A 23568-nucleotide genomic window follows, 5' to 3' on the forward strand; every position below is an offset into this window, starting at 1 on the left:
TGGAACTAAAGATAAACACCAATAAAACCAAGGTTTTCAGCATGAAGGGACATTGAACTCTCCCTAACTGCATTAAGGAACAGAGCATCGAGGATGTCAATTAATTTGTATATTTAGGAGGCGTTGTTTCTGCGAAGGCGGCTCAGAACGGGGTGCCGCATGATGCATTAACAGTGCCAATATCTCCGTTGCTACCTTGTCGAAATGGAAATGCAGTTCTCGCAACGCCAAGATCAAGTTAAGACTGTTTTGTGTTGTGGGGGAGCTCAAGTGTACTACAGGTAACTTCAAGCGATGGCGCGTAGGTACGGTTAAAACACTATACCCCACCAAGTCTTAAATGAAAATCATATAGGTAAAACACCCTTATAAGAAGAAAACCACGAACCCTGAAATTGTTAATTACTTTAAGAAGCAGGAAGTTACCTTTAATTCACTCGCACTAGAGACCAGGTCATTTCTTTCAAGAACATAACGAACTGACGCCTACCCCATACTAAATCAACAAACTCGCAAATGACGCATTCAGATTTTCACATGGAATTCGCCTGTGTAGTAAATCACTTCCTAAACATTAAATTCCGCTGTCAGAAGGAGGTGATTAAACTCTTATTTATTTAAGGTTTCGTTTCTTTTAAGCTCCATACAAAATGGAAAAACTTCCTTGAAGTAATCCTCTGGCAAAGCGGAAAGACTAATCCTATTCGCAACCGAATTTCGTTTAAATCTTGCCAGGACAACGTGGAGGCGACGACATCCCGAATGAAAAAATCCCAGAAACATCACCCACCCTTGATTGAGTAATGCATAATAATCGAGTGTATCAAAGAAAATTCCTTTCACATTTGTGTTGAATCCTTCTTTCTAGTCTGCAGGCAAACTGTCAGTTGGACCAATACAGCATTTTATTCGTGATTCCAATATATCCAACCCCATATGTGAGACATTCCGGTTTCGCTACTAACTTAAGTTGCCAACCCTTGGTATACCTAAACGACTATTTCCTATTGAGTCGGGTTTTATTCCATGACCTAAGCTAAATCCCTTGGCTCCATTCATTCATGTGAAATCGTCTACTGTACAAAACGATCAGATATTTTTGTAACTTTCCCATAAGTCGACATAGGAACTCCCAAATAGAACAAGTTCTTGCTTTTTGTTTTTTACAATAAATTCATTGCATTAAAGCTTAAGTGAAATGTCCTTTTCAAGCTTCATTGCTAAATACTCAAGCATAATAGATTCAAAATGGCTGTTCTACCGACTTTCAAATTGGATATTACCTGGGCGATGAAGGTGCAGTTCATTTACCTATCTATGATCGGTGATTTGTGTATGCATGCCCCCTAATTTTTAATGAAAATGCCATCCCTTATTCAGGATGACATCCCCGAACGAGCAGGCTAAAACCCGTCCGCTTTGACGCCTCCCTACAAGGAACTTCTATATTTACATTTTTCATTTGGGATTTCATATTTAATGCAAGCGGAGGAGCGACCTCCTTAGCTCTGTTCAAAGTAACAACCTTTCCTTCAAATAATTGTATTCGATTTCCACTGCGTGGGCCTGATGTCAATGATTTCGCTATGAAGCTCGATACCGTAAATATTATTTATTCCTGTGAAATTTCGGATTGAATTCGTGTACCAGAGCCTGGAGCACCCCCACCTGTGTTGGCGGTGGCACCCATCGAGGTCCCATTAACTTGAATTCCCCCATCCGCTTTGTACTTGGCTCCACTCACCCCATCGCGGCATCCGCGCTGTCGTGTATCAACTGTTCCTGAAGGAGTTTGCTAGAAAATGTTGTTACCATAATTTCGATTTTTTTACTTTCTATCTTACTTTCATCTCATGAATAAATTGGATTATAGCACTTCGTACCTTGTCAGTCGCCAAGTCTTTTTGATAAAAAACTTAAATTGATTACGCTACTCATCAAGCATTTTTATCTCTTTTAGGTAGACTTCAGCCAAGGAATCCTTGGTGTAATTGAATAATCCCTTCAACACCTTCAAGGAGTGAAAGGGTTTTCGCTAACGAAACTTCTCATTTAAGAAGGGAAAAGTGCGAATGAGCGAAATTTTGAAGCTCGTGGGAGATAATGGTGAGGATAACAGAATGTGTGTGGAGGGGAGGCAGCTGGGAGTTTAGTGAATTAAAATCTAAAGCACTCTATAATGTTTGCGGATAAGAAATGGCATATGTTCATCTTCTTCTATCAACGAATAAATTATTAGTATTTTTTCGGTTATTTCTTAATATTTGACTTTTCTTATTAGTCTTATTCAAGATAACAGCAGTATTCAGATTTGTGAAAAAACTCCGTCATAGTCAGCCCCAAGTCCGGTTGCGGGAGAAGTAGGGATAGAGAGCTTTAACCGGAATGACTTTAGAGCACCGCTGCACCTCAGAAGGTAGGTGGGGAAAGTGCTCTGATCATGTAGATTACTTACTGATGAAGCTATCATTACACCTGACAGTTAGGGATAAAATGGGTATCCTTCAAGTGAAAAGAAGAAAAAACTTTAAGGTCCAATAGGAATAACCGGGAGGAATTGTCGTGCAGATGATTTGACACCTAGATGCCACGATGACCAGGTGCAACTTTCCCCTTAAATCGACGGCGACTACTTTAGCAGGTTCGGGCAGAAATCTCTTTATCGCCCGCTCCTACTAAGAAGTTATAATAGCGGGGGCAGGTATAACATGTTACGCGCCCTATCAAATTTCTTCGTTTCTATACTTCGGATTGTCATAACAAAAGAGTCAAAAAAGAAATACTTTTTGAAATTTGGAGCAATTAATAAGCTGAAGCCAAGAGTTTGTGCTGCTCCTAAAGCTTAAGACGGTACAAAGGCGCACGCAAAGTGAAAGGCCTCTAAATATAATCCGGAGGAACATAACAAACGTCAAAATCATAATTTCGTCTTTTAATTATGCATTACAACAGCTGTCAGTCCTCTTGAGTATTTTTCGAAAAAATCAAGAGAAAGTCAGGAGCTAGACTAATCCTGGTCAGATTCGCGAACGTTGCAATAAAGGCTTGATCATTAATTCAGCTTCTTTTTCGTCTTTATTGACTCGATAAGTCAACTAAGCCATTGTTCTACAGTTTTCTTGTTAGTGTACCTGTTAAAAACTTTTAAGGCTAAATTTAAGGAGTAAGTGAATGGGTATTCTTTTTAAAAACCGGAATACTTTATTTACTATCTAGGATCTCACGCCCCATTGAAGCAAATAGTGTAGCTGATCAATTCAGTAAGGGAAATAAGGCATATAGTGAAATCCCCCAATAGCAGGTAATATATCTGGAAAAAGTGATAAGCTACCTGCTCCTCAACAATCTAGAATTAAGCGAGGTGCTTCTATTCAAACTGTGTTCGTATGTACTGTGAACTTCGAGGAGAAAATTTGACGAAGAAGGAGAAACGATGTTGTGTCCCCCGATAAAATCCTGTTCGACTCCAACGAAAAAAGGGAAGGTTACTAGTAAAATTGTAAGTACACCATCAAAAAGAAAACCTGTCCCTTCAGATTCCGACCAGCCATAACTTAAAGGGCAGGCAGAGCCATAAAAGCGAGGAGCAGCGGAAATCATCCCGCATGAGGGAAACGCTCCCAAGAAATCCAAATCCAAGCCCAAGAAAGGGGAAACCTCCGGGCGATCAGGGATGAAGGTAGGAACCAGGAGGCCTCCGTTAGCTGTGCGAATACCGTAAAAAGCATTTGACTGGCCATACTGCCGAAAGTATTTCCGGACCAAATACTTACTCCGGAGGAGCAGGCAATTGAGGACCCTATCGTCATGGAGATGTGTGAGGGATAGAATAAGGAGCCTGCGTTTATTGGCATACGTTTTTCACCAGGTCTTATGCTGGTAGATGGGTGTAGACGACCGACCCTTGGAGGCAATTAAACGTCATAATGCCTCATCAATTACATATTTAGTAGCACACCTGTACACATGCACAGGGAAAAACAAAAGAAAGATACTTCGAAGAACACATCAGGTGGAAATCTTACCGTGGTCTCCGAAGGAATTGGGGATGCAACAGAGACTGAATGACTGAATGGACAGGACCGAGCGGGGAGTTGGACCTGCTTCCCACAGAAAAGGAGAAGCGAAACAACAAAACAGAAGGAAGTGATATGTCGGAGGAGGAGGACAATACTCCGACATTGAAGAAAAGCTCCAAGTACTAATGGAGCCAATGTCTAATACTAAAATAGCCCAGGTAAACCTCCACCATGAAAAAGCTGTATCGACAATAATTTCAAGTGCAAGTTCGTAGGATAACATTGGAATACTGCTAGTTCGGGAACCCTAACTGTACCAAGGGTAGATTTGTAGGGAGGAAGTATGCAGGTAATTTGACATTCCTCTTGTGAAAAACCAAGAGCTTGCATCATTCTCAAAAGAAACTTAAAATACGTATGATTTTCAGAGTTTCTAGCTGGAGATCCCGTGACTATCCAAGTCGCATTGGAAGCCGGGGGAACAATTCGAGAGGAAGTGCATGAGGATGCTTTCCAGGTGACAACACTTGAATTCAACCAGAATTAGTCGTTAAACTGGCGAAGTCGTTATCGCTTCTTCCCAGCTCCGATGACAATGACCACTATGAGATTTGAGGAAGCAGCGACATTAATCGAAGAAGTCACCAACTTCACGAATTCATCTTCAGTAACAACTTAAAAAGGCATAACATAGAGGACACTCCAGCATTCGTAACCAGCACCAAACAAAAGGTACTAGACATAATTCTAGGGAAGACTCTGATGAGCGGCTTGGTCAAGAATGTCGGATCACAGAACAATGAGATTCAACATTGAGGGCAACTTGGAAGTAAATAGAAGAATAAGGAATCCCAAGAGAACGGATTGAGACTCCTATATAAGACACCGGAGTGACATGTTGTCACTCATGGCTCATTTACAGGTGAGCAGTGACATACAGAGCGAAATAGAATTAGAAGTAGTGGTGGGAGACCTCAACAGGGACGTCATTGATAAATATAAAGTCAGCCATCCGGCTAAGAGAGTCGTCATCAAGAAAAGTACCCTGGAAGAACAGGAACCTAGCCAGAATGAGAAAGGAGATGCGAAAACTCTTCAACTGAACGAAACAAACCGGGGACTGGTAGAGCCACAAAAGAGTACTGAGGACATGTAGCAACGCGATCAGGGAAGCAAAAAGAAAGAGCTTCAGGAAATTCTGTGAAGGGATTGAACAAACCACGGAAGCATCCAGACTATATAAAACAATGGTCAAAGTCAGAGCTATATCTTCTGTTTGTATGAAGAAAAAGATAGGGCATTTACAGAGAATGAGAAGGATAGGGTACATCTGCTTCTTACAACTTATTTCCCGGGGTCCTCTCCTTCGACCGGTGGCGATACCATTCTTCTTAATACCCCAGCAACGAACAAAAGTGGAAGAAAGGAAATAGCGAAATAGGTATGCTCGGAAGCTAGAGTAAGATGGGGAGTGGGAACTTTTAAACCATTGAAATCACCCGGAGTATATGGTTCAAGAGAGGCATTGAAATAATCTTAGGATATCTTCTAGCTGGTAAGGGTCAGCATAGCCTTGGGATATATACCAAGCAGCGAGTAAAGAGGAATTCTTTCACCCTACATATTTGAGACCAATTTTCAAGCAACTAATCATATTAAAACTAAAGTTCTAATGCGTAATCGACCGGAACTACCCTGTATCAGCTCGCGCATGTAATACGGGATGCCATACAAACAAGGTACGAATTATGTTATCATCAACACTCCCCAAGGTTGTACAGAAGGTGGAATGAACTGCTAGGAGAGCCAACAAACACTGGAAGAGTTACGCTGACGACATTGTTTTATTTTGTAGGGCCAAATATGAGGATTGCCTACGTGACAGTATCTAAACATGACTGCGAAACACTAGTAAATAGTACAGGAACGCGGGGCTGCGCATCAATCCAGCCAAGGTAAATGTGGGTGCCGTTCACTAGGAAACGCAAGATTGATCACCTGAAAGCCATTAGATTACATGTAGTTCAAATGAGTAACAGAGGTCAGATATTTGGAAATCACACTAGATCAAAAATGACCCTGGGAGACAAAATCGAGTACAATGTACCACTAGAGTCGGAGTGCTCAGAGGCGTTGCTTGTCGCCCACTTTAAACACACCCTGAAAGACACATGTATGACGGAAAGTTACAAGGGCTCTGATGACTTGTGGATCCACAGAATGGAAAAAATGATGATTCACACCGAAAATGCTGCATTGGATATATACTATAAGAGTAAAAGCAATAATAACCGAGGGGCTGGTAATCTAGGTAGACAGAACGGAACTCGGGACAACAGCCAACAACTTCAAAAACTGGCTTACATGTGTATCACTGGGACAATGAGAACGTCCACAACGATATCCTTAGAGGTCTTTCAAAGATTAACTCCTCTCCATCTGTACAAACAGATGCAAGTAAGAAGGGCGATATTCAGAATGTCCAGCAGTACCAAGGACAGGAGAGGAAAGAAAATTGGTTTTCTTTCTAGAAGACATACCATCAAGGGATAACATGACAACAAGTATTTGACATAATAAAAACTTGTTTTTCCTATTCGCTAGTGTTGATTTATTGCCCATGCAAATACCGATATTTCGGTTACCCCCTTCATCACTGCTAATAAGTCCGTGCGGCTTAAACCAGTTCCCGAAATATCGGTATTTGGACCAATAAATCAACACTAGCGAATAGGAAAAACAAGTTTTTATTATTTTAAATAATTTAATCGCAAGAAATATCACGTAATTATTACTCAGATGACAACAAGGTTTCACATTGGAGCAAGAGGGCAAACCGGAAGAGCTGGACAACAGTAATAGCTTACCTGGTACACTGACGAATCTCTTACGGCAGAAGAAGTAAGTGTCGTGATTCCTGGTCCGAAAAAATCGCACTCTGAAGCATATTTTAGGCAGAAATATACGGCATAAGCAGATGTGCCTCCTTCAACCTCGAAAGGAATTGTAGGAGTCGAACACTGGTACTACTACTACCATTCTCACCGTCAACCAATCGGCTAATAAGACTCTTAGGTCCGACCAGGTAAATTCCAAACTAATATGGGAAAGTGTTAAAAACTTAACACGCTCGTTTCTTTCTGTAAGTTCTGGGTACTCTTGGTTCCAGGCCACGTCGGGTTAGAAGCCAATCAAGCAGCGGACCAGCTGCTCAAGAAAGAAGTAGCGATGCCGCTATACGGGACAGAGCAATTCTGTAGAGTTGGAAATGGGTTCATGGACATGACAATTCAAAATGAAGAGGAACGGTGGAGGGGCTTTTATTGGGCGAACTTACTAGGAATGGAATGGAATTCAGGGCACCCATGAAGGGATACGAGCCCAAGCGCTGGAAAGATTTTTCAAACCTCACCAAGAAGAGCCTCCGGAGTATTGTGGGAATTACTGGCTGGTCACTGCAACCTAAACTAACATCTGGGGAAGATAGAGATATCCACGGACACTGTCTGTGGATTCGGTGAAGAGGGTGATGAAATTTCACCACATATATTCTGGGACATTCCGGCACTTGTGCAAAGCAGGTTCAGGAATCTGTGTGAATATTTAATACCAGACTTGGAAGGGGACATAATAATAACATAGCATAACATAATGTCGGTTATATGTTTAAACGACATATTATACTTTATAGGTATACTATAACCAGAAAAGGGACACAATAGTTATTTTAGGACGCAGTGCAACTTCCCTTGATAATATTATTAAGATATTATACAAAGCGGAGTCCACTAGAATTGCGTCTTCTCGCCGATATTGTTGTTAAAAGCAAGTCGAATTGAGCTGAAAATAAATGCGTCAATCAATTTGTATATCTAGTAAACGTGGTTTTTGCAGGTGGTGGCACGGAACTGGATTTCGCTCGATGCATTAAAGACGATAAATCCACTTTCGCTGCCTTCCCCTCACCAACAAGATCAAGTGAAGATTGGTTTGTCTTATACTACTTTTTGTGTTGCTATATAAGAGTAGCGCATGGAAAGTGACCGCCACTGTCACTCAAAAGCAACTTTCGTCTTTCCCTTCCGGCCACCAAACTGTCACTAGCAGGAATGTGTGAACCCGACCACCCCCAACGAGGAAACACAGAATTTACCTGGTCTCAGCAACACGTTGTGGAACTGCATTTTCATGCCCCTGGCTCTGTGGGGGAGAAAAACAGTCATAGCCTTTACTATACGAGGGATAGAATGTTGGCAACATTTTAGGAAATTAGCATTATTGTCAAATTTTAACAAAATATGTATTTATGTGTATACTGTGATGAAAATTTGAAATCGAAAAAGAGTCGGGATCAAATTATATAACGAATTACATGAGCTGTAATCACTAAAATAGAGGAAATTTGTCAAGCCAATCCTCTTCCGACGTCGCAAGCGTTCCGGTTAACTGATTTTTGAACTATTCCTTCTCCTATAAGTTATCAACACTCAATAAATTTACGCAACTTGAAGTTTATTTGAGGCGGGTAAATTTGTAAACAAGGAATATCTTTAATGATAGTGGATTAGCGATTTCGCATGGTAGTAATAAGAATTGTAAATTATAGTAAGTGGTACATTTTCGATATATTCCCATACAAGCTCCCTGCTTAAAAGCTGATTTTGATTTAACATTTTCTTTCAGTTTATTCTGAATATTGAGTTGCGGTTACGTATTTATCATTGTCGCTTTCATTAGTTCGAGAATTTTAATGGTATTCCGAAGTTATAAATACGTATACACATTAACTACCGCTACCGTTGATAAAGATTCAGATGAATTAATATATTTTACCACCCAAACGTCGTAATCGTCCGTTAGTAAAACTGGCGTAGAGATTAAGGAATGGAGCAAAGTCTCAGCAGAGTCGAAAGCGAAAAATACTAGAAATAATGCAGCCATATTCCACGTTGTAACTACATCGGTTATGTATTGAACCATGCAAAAGACGTGTTATTCAAGGATACATATGTACACGATAGCGAGCGCCCACATCACTTCCCACCCTCAAATCCTGATGCATATTGCGAACAAAAATATCTTTAATAACCATTTGTATATCTTAGCGTAAACCTCCCTTAACTGGATGCCAACGCTAACGAGAAATTACGTTACATGCGCATGAAAAACTAAACACCCGGCAAATAAGATTACGCCGAAAATGTCTTGCCTTCTTTATTTTTAATGCATCTTAATGTGAGATAAGGACATTGCCACTATCATTTCTTAATGCAGAATATATGTCCAGCATAAGCAGTCCTCATATATGCATACTTTGTGCCGCATAGCATAGTAAAGTTTTCGCCACGGACTCGGAAATCTGAGCGCAAAAAAGTATTCTAATTGTAGACGGAACGACTGGCATGGTGGATAGTTGTGTGGCATAACTGGGGAGCAACAGCCTTTTGCAGATAATACGTGCTGAAAATTTCTTTTCGTAAGGTCTAATTGGACTTAACGAAGAAATATGTGTCAACTAATAGTCGCATTAAGATGGTTTGCTAGGTATTAAAGGTGGTGAATGGAGAAGTTACCCCTGCTCCCACAGCTTCTTGAACACCCTCCTCTGCTGCTCATTCTCTGACCTGCACCTCTGTCCAAGGTTGGGATTATGTTTATCAGGCGTATAATCTCGCCAGAAATAAGGGTATTTTTCTCTGCTTTTCTGGATTTTAGATCCGGAAGTTTTCATAGTGCCGCTTGTTTGGCTTTTTACTAAGGCTTGGCTTGGTCTCGTATATCATGATGACATTGCAGAAGAAGATTTTTCCTCGTACGACTTTGTAATTTGTTCTATTCAATTATCATAAGGGAAAAAGGAAGATATCTTGAATGCAAACTTTAAGATAAGCTTTAATTAGCCAAATATTTTCATCTCGGTTATATTAATTTCAAAATTAGGCAAGTGAGAGATGTGTAGATTCATTTCCTAAGCATTCTACGTAGACTCAAAGCTTTAAGAGTTTATTGAAAAAATATATATACACGTGTATATATGAAATATCTGTCCTTTTAACGAAAGGATGTAATAGGCATCAAGCAATTCCTAGATATTTACGTTATACGTTTCTACTCATATTTCGCAAACAAATAACCAAATATGTAATAAAAGAGGGAAATCTGTATACATAAATACACTTCAGCAGGCAGCTTTCTGAAATGAATTTTTGCTCACTCCAGGACTTCCTGAAAAGCCTGCACTCCACCCACAAAGTTCTGCATTAAGGGTGTTTAGGGCGACCCACTCGTCGGCCGTCGCGGGAGGGTAGATTCTGCCTTCTGATCAACAAATTCAATGTTCTTCCCCTTATGAATGCAATTATCAGTCAAACGGAGCACCTCAGTTCTGTTGGAACTTCTTTTTAGTTAAACTTTGCTTCGTTTCTTTTCTGAAGTCATTTTATCAAGACCCATGACCCTGTATAGGATTAGGCAGAAATTTTCGAAATAATTGAGAAGATGACCCGCAACAAAAATAAATAATTGCCGACTTCGCTTTGAACTACGATCTGCCCCAATATATTTAGGTCATGCGTTCAATGTGCTCCTCTAGATTGCTCCAGTTACAGCTTCCCTTGAATGGTGCTTATTGTGGTATTTACAGCGGTCAAAATCGGTTCAGGACTCCTTTGCAAGATTGAGGGGCTCAATGTCCCATGTTGCATATCGTCCAGTTTTGTTTTCTTCTCCATTAATCTCCAATAAAGAAAAATAATTTGCTCCGGATCCTCCGGTATGGCGGCATATTTGGGTCAATTTTGAGAAGCAATGCAAAATACCACCATGTCGACTAAACTATATCAAATGGTAAAGCAATTCTATGTGCCTTCGACGAACATTTCTCAACACACGGGATCAGTATCACTCAGATATCTTTTCCTGTTATTTGCTGTCTAGTTACCTCGGAGTGGCCCTTCGAAAGATTCCAGTCAGTGTATCTAATTCGCTAAAAGATCCAAGATGATCACTGCCGCGATGACCCAAACTGCCTTACCTGATACTCTTCTATAGGCACTGCCAGTATACCAAATCCGCCCCCAGCCCCCTTGGATTCAGAGCATTGTCCAATGGTCCCGCCCAGACAGGAACCGCATATTAGCAGAAGAAATTCACCATCTTCTTACACTCCGATACTAGGAATCACCCTCGTTATAGGTGGACATGCTTTACTACTTTTTCTTTCCCATAGTACACACACCGCTTGCAACTCAGCTTAACATTGAGTTTGATGGATCGATTTTGAGTCAACTTCATGATCACCGACCCGAATATTAATAATAACCTTTTTGCTAATAGTGGCGGTCGCTGACTCCTATCGTACGCAAAGAGCAAGCACTCTATCGCATATGACATTTTACCAACCACCATTCAGAAACACCTGCTGGCCTGTTGTCCGTCTTGCAAGAGATAACCTCTGGGGTAGGTAACTTTCGATTAACCGACCCAAGTAGATAAATTCTGCCAAAATCTTCTTAATCCATGTTCGCTTTAAAGGCATTTTTGACATGGATTATAGCTGTGAGTTTTCTAGAAATGCCCATTTTACGTGGAGTATTCTAAATATACTCCCTTTCCATGCTGCCAGACGCTTTCTCGATTTACGATTTACGATTTTCAAGATGCTTATGATAAAACTAGCATGCTCTTTGTCAATCAACATCTATAGGTATACTTCGACATAATCCGGGATTATTATTGCCATTATCTCCGCGATGACAGGCAGCACTCAAGACGCATGTCCTCTTCAGAGATGTCAACAGTAATTCCCTTTTCCTGCTCAACAACGATCTCAGTTCCGCAGGATTCTCAGATAAGCGGAAAAAGTATTTGTGCAGAACCTGTGGAGTTACGATGACCAGTTCCGCACGAGGCCGTCGAAGCCGGCGACATTTTTTCGTTCAAGCACGTTGATGACTTGTATGATCTCACTTCTGTTTCAACCGTGAGAGTTGGATACCGGATACCGGTTAAGTATCGTGGTGATCTTTTAATATGTTAAACTGCCCATACAATTGAACAATTGACGACCACTTGCAAATTTTTGCATGATGCGATATACGATTCTGAAATGTTTATTGTATAATGCGGCCCAGCCTTTGACCAACAAAATAATAAATTTCCTTTGATCAGCGTAAACTCTGATGACCTTCCCAACATTTCCCACGGTATATTGCACAGATGTGTCGAGTTCGCCACCACCCGCAGGTATCAATAAAGCCTTGGTTTATTTAAGTACATTGATCCGCTTCCACAATTCTTGTGACATCCTCTGGGTTCGACGCCTACAGCCTGAGCGGCTGAGGAAAAATATTATCGACCCAATGCTCATTAATATTCTCAGGCTCGGATCTCTGGATCTGGATCATATAAGCGGTCGGTATGGAAGTGAGGGGTTCGAAACATTTAAACCCTATAAGGAGCGGCGGATGCAACACGGAAGTGAAAGCAGACGACCATCAGGCGATGATCCCTTTAGAGACCGAAATCAGCGCCCCTTTCGTTACTCACATGTTTCGTGCTAGCCCCTCCAGAAACGAGAAGGGCAAAGTGCTGTGCGAGTCTATTCTGCAAAGCGTTGTGCGAGTCTATTTTCCAACATCGCTTGTGAGGAAATTTTCTTGAACTACATTTAGTTCCATCTCTACATCAGAAGTCTCCTCTAGTACAGAACAAAGCACTATTGAAATGTTTCTTATCTAAGCTGAAATTTCGAAGCCATCTGAAATTGTTTCCAACGAAATAAGAGCAAGCATGGGTTGCTATATACATTAGTTTAACATGAGATTCACGATTACTTCCATCATCCTTTCCCGAATACAACACTATACCGCAAGACGGAGTGCAGCGCTTTTCAAGGATCCAAGATAACCTCGTTAAACCCTAAAATGTGCAGCTCGCATCAGTGCAAATTTTGTTCATATGAAAGGTAGCGAATATTTTTGGGACTCTCGAAACAGTGATCAAACAGCCTATGCCTATGCCAAAAACCTATTTATATCCTTTTTCCAGAGTTTAAGGCCGCATCCGATAGATATAATTTAAAGAAAGCTAACCCGAAAATCACACAGTTGTATTGACTGTGGATAATACTACTAAGGCATGATATTAGACAACTTACTACCAGCGATGTTTGGGGGTTACACGGCCATTTAGGCTCCTTTCTTAAGCGTGGTTAGAATTTTAGAGATGGTGACCTCAATTCACGCTTGGAACAAATGCGTATGGTGCGACCCTGGTTTTTGTAAGTCTTTTAGAAGCTCAGTCAGAATGCCCCCGAAGGCAGATTCTCCTTCCATAACTGATCTGTAGGCAAAGATTATTACACTGCTCCTCAGGACAAAGGAGAAGTCGCATCTGATCAATTAGATTTTCCCATAGTAAACGAAACCGTCAGCAATTAAAAAACAATAAAAATAATAAATGCGTGTCCGGATAGCTGAGTGGTTAGAGCACAAGGCTGTCGTACGGAAGGTCACGGTTCAAATCTCGCTGGTGGCAGAGAGATTTGTATCGTGATTTGACGTCGGATACCAGTCGACTCAGCTGTGAATGAGTACCTGAGTCAAATCAGGGTAATAATCTCGGGCGAGCACAATGCTGACCACATTGTCTCCTACAGTCTACTGTAGTGTACCGTTACGGTCTTGAATGAAGTGCTCTAACACACTTCAAGGCCCTGATCCAATATGGATTGTTCTGCCAACGATTATTATTATTATTAAAAATAATAAATAAAGACATATCATAATGCAAAATAACTCGCCTTCCTGCCAGTCGTCCACCTCGGGGATTACGGCAGCTAGGGTGTGGAAGTCAACCCCGAATGACGCAAATGGTGAAAGCAAATCTTTGCATTCGTGATATTAACTTTCAGCAAAATTCAACCTTAGTTCTCTATGTGTACAAATCCAGTGAATCTATTGGAAAGGGGACCTCCCAGCTTCATTTATCAGAGTTCTACGATACTTGAGCATTCAGCAGGATATTTGATATTGTTTGTGGATGCGATAAATCCAAGTACCTTTAGAGGTTTCTGAGTCAGTTTTATTTGCACCGCCGAGAAAGTGGCTACAAAATGTAAAGTTCTCACTGAAGTCCAGTTTTGCAAGTATTCACAGGAAGTCTACTAGGAGGCACTAGCAGTGATCCACAGTGTAGAACCCAATCAATTACTCCTATCGAGATTACCGTTTGAGCCTCGACTATGGACATAAAATTTTCGAAACAAAGGCTGACGTACTTGCCATTCGCTTGTATCACATTGACTAAGAACAGCATATCGAAATGACTTACATGTTAGCCATTTACCCATTGGCGGGGCACAGTCCGTCAACCACGCGTACGCATCAAAAGACGTTTCAACTCCTTCCAGGACTTCCAGAGATGCTCGCCCTCTTCCTCTGCTGTTCTGTGTTAAGTGCATTGTTTACTTTCGCTCCGATTCAACTCGTCTCGCTTTCTAAATCCTGAGCCAATTGGCCAAAGTTCATGATCCCGTGAGAGAGCCAACAGAAGTCACTAGTGTTGTTAAGGGGTTTGAGGAAATGTGTTGTCGCCCATTCAGAAGAATATCACCCATAGCAAGAAGAAATAATATCAGTGAAAAGATGGAACCCTGACGCACTCCGCTTTGGACCTCAAATTCCTCTTAGATTTCTCCTTCGTTCATCACGCTAGATACACTCCCTGTTTACGCTATCCAAAGCCTTCTAGAATTCTATGAAGAGCAGGTGGATCTCAACTCTGCACATTGTTGCAAAATTATCTGCAGATCCAGAGCGGAAACCAGCTTGCTTGTGCGTTCCAGGATTATTTTAGCTATTATGTCTACGATGGCAGGAAGCACACGGATACAGCTGGTCGTCATTGTGGATGCGGAGTCGACCGTTAACATCTCTAGCAAGACCGTTGAAAGTTTAATGACCACATGCAAACTTTCGTGATGTGGTATACGAATGAAATTATTGCGTTCTGATAACAAATTCCCTTTTATCGTGGCGCACACTACGCTGAACTTCTCAGAATGTTGCACGGTATCAAAGCTCGAAGGCGTCACGCTCGCCATGACTCAATAGAGCCGTCAAGACCTTTCGTGAGTAGATCCGCTTTAATCATTCCACAGGCAGACAGACCTTGCGACGCCCTTTCAGGAGCTTGCTGACAACCTGCGTTGCACACAAGAAAAGAGAAACTTTAATGGCGCTATCAGGGTATTTGCCGTCCCATCAGCAAAATAGCTCTTCCACTCTCGGATCATCGGATCATCAGGATCATATAAGCAGTCGATATTGAACTTGTGAGTCATGATACATCAATCCTGCAGGAGGTGAAGATGTCAGCACCAATCTGATTATCGCAAAGACGTGTCGTTTATTTATCTCTTTCTGAAGCTTGACTCATAATTATCTTTAAAAAAATTAGCTTTCCTTTAGAGCAATTTCAACCCAAAAAGTATCTACTGTATAAATTTTGTGGCTTGGCTGAAAGAGCAACGAAACTATTTACTTCTATTGAAGCATAATATCAACATAATTTGTATTTTCCAAAACTCTTATTTAAAGCCACTTCTATGCTAGACAATTTTTCATCACTTACCAGTACCCCCGTATGTATTCATTACAATACCTCGCAAATAATACATTAACTCCTTCATTGCTCAAGGTCCAACAAACCTTCACAATCCCAGAAAGAAGCCAAAATTAGGCATTTTCGATCGATAGGAGTAACATTAGTTGACGCCATAATGACATAAGTCTTTAATCATCCTTATCTTCCTTTCCGCGGTTGACGTTGAGGAAAAAAATGCATTGAGTTGCAGCCAAAGACGTTGAGCTCCAGTCAAGGCGTGAATGGAAGGTGATTTTTCTTCGACTATTTTCATTTTACTTTTTTTGCAGCACCTTTAAACCATCTTTCTATGTGGACGCGCGGGAAAAGTTGAAAAGGATTCAAGAATGTTTCAATGGTGACTTTCATTTCCTATGTGGAGAAGGTTTACTAACGTTATAGGAGTATTTATCGGAACTCAAATCTCTGGAAGGAGTGAGAAACTAGCAATCGCAATATGGTTTAACGTTATTAGATGTTTGTGATATCTAGGTTCAAGTACACCTTGCGTCATATCGGTATGATGGCCACTCGACGCTTGAGAGAGATCTTAAACCAATTTAGATACCAATTATCAATTGACTCTATTGAAATTTTCCTTTTAATCAGTTGGAAATTTGCTTGCTCCCCCTGACTCAGAGACCTGATTCAAATTTGCTATTGTCGAAAGTACTAGAATTAATACCTAATGTGGTCATTCCTGATTGCCAAACTTTCGAAATGGCAGGACCAAACCCTGCCACCCATATTAAGATTCGAAGTCTCTATTAGACGAGCAACGTTGAGCATATGAACCTTAAGAAATTTTCCAGGCACCCAAGGAAAGGCAACATGGGATTAAAAGGAACTCCTGGCCTCACCTGGAAGAGGCGGGATGACTCACTGGCAACGCAAGTTACACTCCGCTCGTTTTCCGGAGTCTGGGGACATCCGGAGGCCAATAGCACTACCTTGCACGCCTGCTTCGATGTTATATTTCCCGGACTTACAGGTGCCGTGTCTAACGAAAAAGTTTCTGCCAACGATGGAGGATGTCAGTGTTTTATGAAAAACAGAAGGCAATATCCTGTTGATTTTATAGATAAGGCCTTGATGTTACACTTTATCAAATGGTTGCGGCATATTCAGAAAAAGTGCGGACCAGTAGCTTTTGCCTTAAAAGATTTGTTGATTTCTGAGATCTCTGAAACCGAACAGATGGAATGGTTTTATTCTGCTTACGTGAGGTAGCAACGTGAACAGCTGAAGCTTCACAAGTAATTTTAAAATGGGTCTAAATGACGTCAGATTTGTCTGGTCCTTACCTGGCTTCGCGACCATTTTGATCTGCGATACCTTCCAATCATCTGGAGAATATACGAGGCGCATAATTCTGTAGTAAATATGATTAAGCTCACTTCTTTCAGCAATTCTTGTACCATTTTGACATTTACTAAGTCGTTTTCTGGGACCTTTTTGTGTTAACTTCATCTCGTATGAATCGCATCATATTATTGTAGTAAGATGAAAAGGTATATGTTTCTGTAGTATAGGCCGCCAAAATGCCTTATCATTAGGCAGTCGTTCCTCATCTTGTTGAGGATTCGGTGTTCTGCAAATGGAATCCCTTTCCCTGTATCACTGCGTGCTCAGGTGCCGTCTGACAATCGTATCGGAGATTCACATTGTATGGATCTTTTCGAACGTTTCGTCGCTTTCCAAAGTGAATAGTAGGTGCTTCCTGAATTTGGTAATATTTTATCGAGGTAGCATTTAAGACCTTGAAGTTTTTCATGTTGAAGCGCTATATGCAGCTCCTTCTCTCCAGCTGTCAGTTGCTGTTTTATGTTCGGAGAGTTGTTTATCAGTCACGTCTTAGTCTTCTTATCTGCCCAGCATCCACGTTCAATTCGGCCTGTCGCTTACACTAGAAGAACTCGCAGTGCACCCGTTGAACTGAATGCACCACCCATGTACTGACAAGCCGCAAAATCAACTCTGGACGGAGAAGGCCTTGCGACAAGAATTGGAGATTTTTTTATGTGTGAGCGTTTATAAAAAATGTTCACCAGCGGTAAAGATGTGCATAAAATTCTCGCTCAAAATGTAAACAAACATGAAATTCTCGCTCACTGCCTAAACAAACATGTCCGGCTGGCCGAATCGTTTTTTATTCGATCACCGGCTACCTGAACAGTCAAAACTGATGCACCAACTGCATCCCATCCACGTTATAGCCGACCCTCGAATGCGGACCCTTCAGGCGTAACTGACAGGCCGAACAGAACGTGAATGGCGGGCTTTAGCAGGTTATCGATTAGTTTCGAAGATGAAGTTGCCGAAATTGTTCGTGCCTTTGGCTTGGTGTTGCGTGATGAGCCGCCGCTTTGATCACGATAAACGTGCTGGCCGGAATTGCCAATGTCACCCTTTGTTTTAAGTTGCGCCTTGCTGTTTATATGGACAATTATATATTTTGGGTGTTGAAACCATTTCACATTCGTCGTTATTAAGTGCAGCGGGTTTTTCATTGAAGCGTGGGTACAAACATAAAATAAGATGCTCGGGTGATCAGAACAACAACAGTTGCTCTCATTGGATCTTCTTAGTGGCTACAAAGTCTATAGGGTCGGGAATTTTAATGAGATCTGTTGGCCAGTACGTTAGGCTTACACAGGAAACTATGCGCATATCTTGACATAAGAACTATCCACAGATTTTTGCTTCTTGGAGTTATGGACAATAGAACGCGGTCAATATAACCTCTGCTATCGAATCCTCCCTCCAACTTCACGTGGTGACCTCTAAGTGTTTTGCCATCAAAATAGCGGACGGAGGAAAGTAAAAGCGAGTCTTCTGCACCTTAAAACGAAAAAAAACTATCCGCACCGGCCCTATTGGTAGGGGGTTGAGCGATGTGCTGACAACGCTTTTTCGGAAAGTATCAACTTGTCCAGGAACCCAAGGTACAGCCTCGGATCGGACGGATCAAACGGGAACGATTTCGGCAATGTCAAATGAGCTAGTCTGGTGTGTCTTGGAACGGCTCCACTAGGGGAGCTTCTCCAGGAGATATCCCGTAACAGCATTAGCATCTTCGTGCCTCAAGAAACGAATTGACCCGGGACCAAAATAAATTATTTCTTAGCTTGCACACACACACACACACCAGTGGCAAAGAGTGAGGTATGTAGGTAACTTCAAGATGAAATTTCTCAATGTTTGGTATATCAACTGGATGCACTAACGAGGTCAAAGATGGTGTCATTAAAGACGAATTTTACCCCTGACTGAGCAGCATTTTTGGCGGGTTGCCCTCCAATTATTATTACGAGTAATAACAGTAAAATTGGTAACAAATTCTTCCATAGAGGCATGACAGGAAGGCAGAGCCTCCGTAAGGAAACAAACGATAATGGTGGAAGACTAATCGACTTTGCCAGCTTCACTGCTTCCCCCATAAGAACAAACACAAAATGACATGGGCATCACCAGACGGGCAGACATTCAGTCAAATCGATCACGCCCTCGTCGAAAAAACAGCTGCCTTAAACATATTGGACATGGGGACACTATAAGGTGCTAACTGTGACTTGAACCGAACCTAACAAATACCTGACGACTAGAGGAAAAATGTAATTTGTTCAGTGTACAAAAAGCTTGGGGGCGAGGAGAATCTCATTGCTATGCACGCGCTTGGAGGTCCCAACGAAGGGAATCAAACGACGACTGAGAGAGTATGCAGACAACATTATCGGGGAGTACCAAAGTGGTTTCAGATCCGTGCGATCGACAATGGACCAAATATTCTCAGTTTAGCAGGAGCTTGAAAAATGCTGGGAGTGTGACATCGATGTGCATCAACCCTTCTTTGTGTAAATCGTAATGCTCTGTACATAACAATGATCGAGCTAATAATCCCATCGAAGTGAAAGCCAAATGATTAATAACGAGGGCCAGGTAAGGTCCAACATGAGCTTTCCCATAGTGCCAGGGATAGTCTCGCCTACACCGTTTTTAGCTTAGTACTCGAATACGTCGTCAGTAAGGTGGCCTCATTTGATACCGTAAGTATGTTACTGGTCAAATCCACCTTGCGAACAGATACAATCATAAAAATATATGAATTATTTGACGACCCACCAGCATCGGAAATTGCAATTCTGCAGATTACAGAACTATTATATTATTAGATTTCCTAACTGGAGAAAATGGTATTTGTAGATTTTCGACCACGCTGCTCCCAGGGCAGGGGTAAGGTAGCTTCTGATAACTTGCTTATACCAAGGATTAAAACGTCAGTCACTTTTTTGAATTTTTAGATATTTAGCTCAAGGGAGAAAGTTTCTTCCCAACCAAACCAAAATAATTTCGCTTTAGCCCAGCTTTGGTCTGAATATATAAGGCAGATTTCACTTGGTTATAATCCGCATTCATGTCATGTTTGCGATTATAAATAAAGAAGCGATTACCACCTGTAGCCACTTTCGGTCACTCTGTTCCCAGGGCAAAGAAGAAGCAGCATCTGATGAGTTGTGTCAGTCACTTTTTTGAATTTTTTGGTCTATGCAACGCCATTGAAGAAGAAGAAGATCGCTTTTTGCAGATCGTCACTGTTAGAAAGTCGATTTACGAGCTTCTCTTGAAAGTTATATTTGGACGATTTTTCGGGTTCGTAGCCATTTGGTCCTAAGTACCAATGTTTTCTCATTCAACTAGTAGCGAGACAAACCTATCCTTTAACTTTTTGGACAACTTTTTTGTTATTCTATGGTTTGTGTTAAGGGAATTCATCAGCGAACCAAACGCATTTTTATCAAAGAAGTTGTCCTTTCGTTTTGAACTTGTGAATTTGGAATTTTTCACCATTCTCTTTGCTCTTTAATTCAGAATACTACCACCTGATGATCGCTGTGCTTAATTTTATCTCTAACATACCAGCTTTTGTTGGTCTCACAGTTGTTCCTTATGATCTTCGATGTTAGTGCACTTGGGCATAGCAAGCACCTTGGTAACAATCAACAGCCTTAGATAAGAAACACGCTAAACATCTACGTTGTCATACGCTCGCCTTTAAAAGTGTATGAATAGCTTCGTTTAAATTTGAAACATCAAACTTTTGTATGGGTGTTTGTTATAAAGTATTTCAGTCCTCGAAAAAGCTGCAAATTTCAGCAACTGGAGACCGACTTTAGATTGCTTCCTTTAGCTCTAAATAAACGGTGTTCAATATTTCAACATCTCAAGCACTTAAGAAAACAATTAGACTGAAAGACAATTAAAGCTCAATTTAGATGGTGGCTCACTGAAACCAATCTAACTGAGCTTCATATCTCCGACCAAATTTTACCTTCTTAATATGCACAATCCTGTTCGCGGCGGATACAAAAGCACATCATTCACTTCTTCAAAGCGATAAATCATAAATTTTTCGTTAAGACCACTTTCAATTAATCATTTCCATTATACTTAAGCTAATCTGGAGCATCTGTCATTTGGAAATTTCGCGTATTTCATGGAAATGTAGAATTCCCTTTGACGCAAGCGACAGAGCTGCTGCTTTTTCTAGGGCAAACATTTAAACAAACAGGCAAATTGTTGAAGAAGTTTTTCGTCGGAAATAAAGCGAATGATGACAAAAGGGAGACATGCCTTATTCCCGCTGACTACTGATCACTATCAGGAAAACCAGGAAAAACTTTCCGTACCACAACTCTTATCGCGGTAAGTGTCCTTTGGCTTGAAATCTTGAGTGAAGCGATGCTTTTAGGATGGAGCATTGAATAGAAGCTCTGCGGGTTTGGCTAGAGTCAGCGGTTTGGGTATTCGCGGGGGATGCAGACGGGAGGTCGAGCAGCAGCTCTTGACACACGAATGTGGTCCAATCGCAGCTTCTAAGAAATGTGCTGATTGAAAAACTTATGCGAGCAACTATTGGGGTCGAAGCGTTCTGCTCCAGAACTCTTTGGAGACGAAAACTTACCTACAAAAGCATAAACACCAACATAATGGTTTATTCCAGAAAAAGTGCCCGCCTGTTTTCCGAGCGCTTGGTGATAAAGCACGACATCAATTTTCCTGACTTTCAACTATAATTCATACTTATGCAAATATTTCATACTTTACCTGCTGGATTTTCACATTTTTTCACAACGGGCAACCGAAATTTCATGAGGAACGTGGAAAGTATGCTTTTTGCTTTCTTATATTTGCTTGGACGTACATAAGAGTAGGACATTAGACGGCAACGAGTCATGAAGGTCTAATAATGTTTTGGTCGAAATAATTCAAATGAAAATTGCTGCCCTCTCCTCCACCGAGGAGGAAGAGGGAGAGTTTTCTACGTGCGAAACAATCTGAAAACGAAACTGTGGTCAAATCCCAGGAGTGCTTTCTGTGAACTTGCTTGTTTTGATGCTCATGGGAAATACCCAGACGCGACTATAATTTTGAAGGACAGTCCTAACCGTTTGTTTTCAAAGAACTTGCACAATGTCGCCGTACGAACCCGCACAGGCAGCCTTTTAAATTCGGAGTGACAGCTATAAAATAAAGACTTACTGATAAAATACTTACACATAACGTTCAGAACAAGCGAATCCTCCAGAGCCGAATTCGGAAGACGTGGATTGGAGCCTTCGCATTTCAAAATCGTCCCATCATCCTCTGGCAAGGGGTGAAATATTAAGCTTGACGTTACCGTGCTCCCATTTGTCGACAAACTCACCTATAGGAGGAGAACAAACACACAAATATATACATGCTCAGGAAGAAATTGGAATATGAAGAGAATCATCTCTGAAGTGATTTTTGTTTACTCGCTTTATTTTCCCGCATTATATTTAATACACATTATAATAAGAACAGTAAACGAATGGGAAATGGGAAAAGAAAGAAAATCTTGACAGATTATGTCTGAGTTCTTTCCTTTGCCCCCCATTTTTCTCAGAAGTAAATCAGATTTCGGTGAGTGAGCGTTTTCACGCCCGCATGATGGATTTCCTTCGCATTTTACTCAAGTTGAGTGAGCGAGAGTGAAGTGATTAAATTTAAATTTCAATCGTTTGATGTACGACGTATTATTCTAGCGAAGTGCACTTGAGTCGATTAAGATATTATTTTTACGGGAACGCGCACCCGGAGGACCAACATATGTTTTGAACGCAGTAACTGGGAGAAGCTAACAGTTAAAAGGGGTAGATTCTTCTGACCAGCACCTACAGTTGGTCTATCCTTTACCGACCGCTACTTCCTTGTTGTTTTCCATGGACCGCTTCGAAGGAAGGTTTAAAGACTTTGGGTAACCTTTTCTACCCAAGTTCGTTAATATTTGTCCATACATCATTTCAATGGCCAATTTTATTCTCGATAGCTAACCATCAGGATCAGAAGAGGGCAGCTTATTTGATTCTACCATAAGAATGTATTTATTGAACAGTCGGTAGCTCGAAAACCAAGATTATTATTACTCGTCGATGTAAATACTTGGCAAGATCATTGTCTCGTCCAGTAAGAGCTTTGACCCTATGGTGAGACGTTTCGAGCGGAACAGTCTTTGTAAGCTGAAATAGGCTCTGTTGGCAGCCAACAACCGGGCGCGGATTTCATCATCATAGCTGCTATCGGTTGCCATTTTCAACTTTAGATGTCAAAGTTAGAGCCCTATCTTTATTGTTTTCATTTGACGAGTGCGATTTGATGTTGTTGGTTCTTTGCCCTTTTTCCTTGGCGTTGCCACCATATTTTTCGTCTTGCCTTCATTGCTGTGCAGGCCAAGACTTCGCGCCGCCTGCTCGATCTATATGAAAGCAGTTTGTAAGTCTCAGATCGTTCTTCCCACGATGCCGATATCGTCAGTTTAGGTGAGTAGTTGGGTGGAGATAGTGCCTCTCGTATTTACCTCAGCATTACAGATCATTTCTTC

The 23568-nt window shown here is 41.2% G+C and overlaps 1 protein-coding gene across 1 annotated transcript in view; it reads right to left on the minus strand.

The window, feature by feature from the left end:
* Window positions 1–23568, minus strand: part of LOC119656877 — a 528228-nt gene that overhangs the window by 116747 nt on the left and 387913 nt on the right. The window contains exon 9 of the mRNA XM_038063542.1: window positions 22221–22371. Coding sequence (XP_037919470.1) covers window positions 22221–22371 — 151 coding nt within the window. The remainder of the gene's footprint in view (window positions 1–22220; window positions 22372–23568) is intronic.

This window comes from Hermetia illucens, chromosome 5 (genome assembly GCF_905115235.1).
Source record: "Hermetia illucens chromosome 5, iHerIll2.2.curated.20191125, whole genome shotgun sequence".
Taxonomy (NCBI): Eukaryota; Metazoa; Arthropoda; class Insecta; order Diptera; family Stratiomyidae; genus Hermetia; species Hermetia illucens.